Here is a 1,646-nt window from a genome sequence, read left to right as displayed (position 1 = left end):
GTGGAGAGCGCTCTGTGGGGCGGGGGGTGCCTGCCGCTCCCCCGGCTCAGTCAGCCCAGGGCTCCTGATGGAAGGAAGGTAGGACAGCCATCAGCCGACCCAGCCAGGACCTGACTCAACCTGCAGCTTCTGAGAGCTGCACGACCCCAACCCAGGAGGGAACCAGGGCCATACTGCCCCCTCCCGCACCCCAGGCTGCACCCCTTCCAGGTCCTTGCAGACCACAGCACGCTCCTGTATGTGCCCTGGCCAAGCCTGGAGCACATATCACAGTCACCTTGACTTGCTCAGCGCGAGCCATGCCCATACCTCGGGAGCCCCGGATACACCACACGTGAGAGAGCACAGGGCAGGGGAGGAAGGAAAGGCCCACGGACCCGCAGAGAGCAAGCAGTCTGGGAAAGGTCAAGGTCCCCAAGATCCTCCAGCAGTAAGGCAGCTGCTGGTGGGTAGAGGGATGCAGGAGGATGGGAGAGCCCAGTAACAAATGCACCCCATGTGGCTGGACAGGGCTGGGCTGGAGGCCCTGGTGGCCCCCAGGCTGCCTTTGCCCGGGTCCCAAGCCCATGTCCCCTGACTCTGCTGGCTGGCCACCACCAGTGGAGCCCACGGGGCAGCTGCAGGACTCAGCGAGGCCAGGAGGGGCAGTGGGGAGGCTGGCAGGGTCCCCAGTCCAGCAGGGACCCTGTCCTCCGTGCACCCGGTGGGCGAAGGTGGCGGACTGGCGCAGTACTTACAGGTGGACTTCCCGTGGGTTTTCTCGCAGTTTGGGCAGTGGTAAATGTCGATGTCCGGCGCCTCCTCCTCTTCCACCCCGACACAGCTGAAACGGGATGACACACACCATCACCCACGGCATGGCTGCCCCACAGCTCTCTGGGACAGCCCCTGCTCCACCTGCGGACCTGGGGCAGATAGATCCATGGGGAGGCAGGTAGAGGGGAGGCCACAGGCTGTAGCAAGGACCCAGACACAGTGTCTGGGCAGGCCCCCTCTCCGAGTGGCCATCTGGCAGACCTGCCACCCAGGCCCGGAGAGGGAGGAAGAGGAGGGCCCGAGAGTCAGGCTGCTTCTGTCACTTCCCCAGGCACAGTCTGGGCTGGGGGAGGACACTCAGGGCAGCCCGAAGCACTTCCCCCAGGCCACACTGTACTCCATCCAGCTCACCTTCAAAGGGGCCAGGGGGAGAGGGTGAGACCCGGGCTGTGGACCTGGGGACTGGCTCAGATGCCAGGAACTGTAACCCCCTTCTCCCTCCCTGGACGTCCTCCAGGACCCCCGCACACCGGTTCAGAGGCAGTGCCGGGGTGACTGCCTGCCACGCAGACCCTGGCACATTCCCAGGCCTCAGACCCCGGAGGAGTGAGGACCAACGACGAGCCCTCAACAAGCACACACGTCTCAGCAATCCAGCCAGCCAACAAAGACATGGGCCCACTGCACCGCAGCCCGCTGTGTGGGGTTACAGTGACAGAAACGGCACCATCTGTCACATGTGAGCAGGAACAAGGCTGGTAAAGGGCAGGCCCTGGGGCAGGCCATTCCCACAAGGAAAGGCGATGGGTGAGTCGGGAAACGTGTCTACACCTCCTAGGTGGGAGCAGGAGATGCGAGGACAACTGGCTGGTGGAGCGGAGCAGCTTTTC

The 1,646-nt window shown here is 64.4% G+C and overlaps 1 protein-coding gene across 1 annotated transcript in view; it reads right to left on the bottom strand.

Annotated features, from left to right (window-relative positions):
- The window catches only part of LOC102467846 (lysine-specific demethylase PHF2), a gene marked incomplete at both ends in the record, with an annotated part of 44,283 nt that extends 43,452 nt beyond the window's left edge, over positions 1 to 831 (bottom strand). The window contains one exon of the mRNA XM_027765523.1: positions 738 to 831. Within this exon, the coding sequence (XP_027621324.1) occupies positions 738 to 831 (94 nt within the window). The remainder of the gene's footprint in view (positions 1 to 737) is intronic.
- Between the last annotated feature and the right edge of the window lie 815 nt (positions 832 to 1,646).

This window comes from Tupaia chinensis, unplaced genomic scaffold (genome assembly GCF_000334495.1).
Source record: "Tupaia chinensis unplaced genomic scaffold, TupChi_1.0 Scaffold138619_1, whole genome shotgun sequence".
Lineage (NCBI taxonomy): Eukaryota > Metazoa > Chordata > Mammalia > Scandentia > Tupaiidae > Tupaia > Tupaia belangeri.
This window is presented reverse-complemented; position numbering and strand designations above follow the sequence as displayed.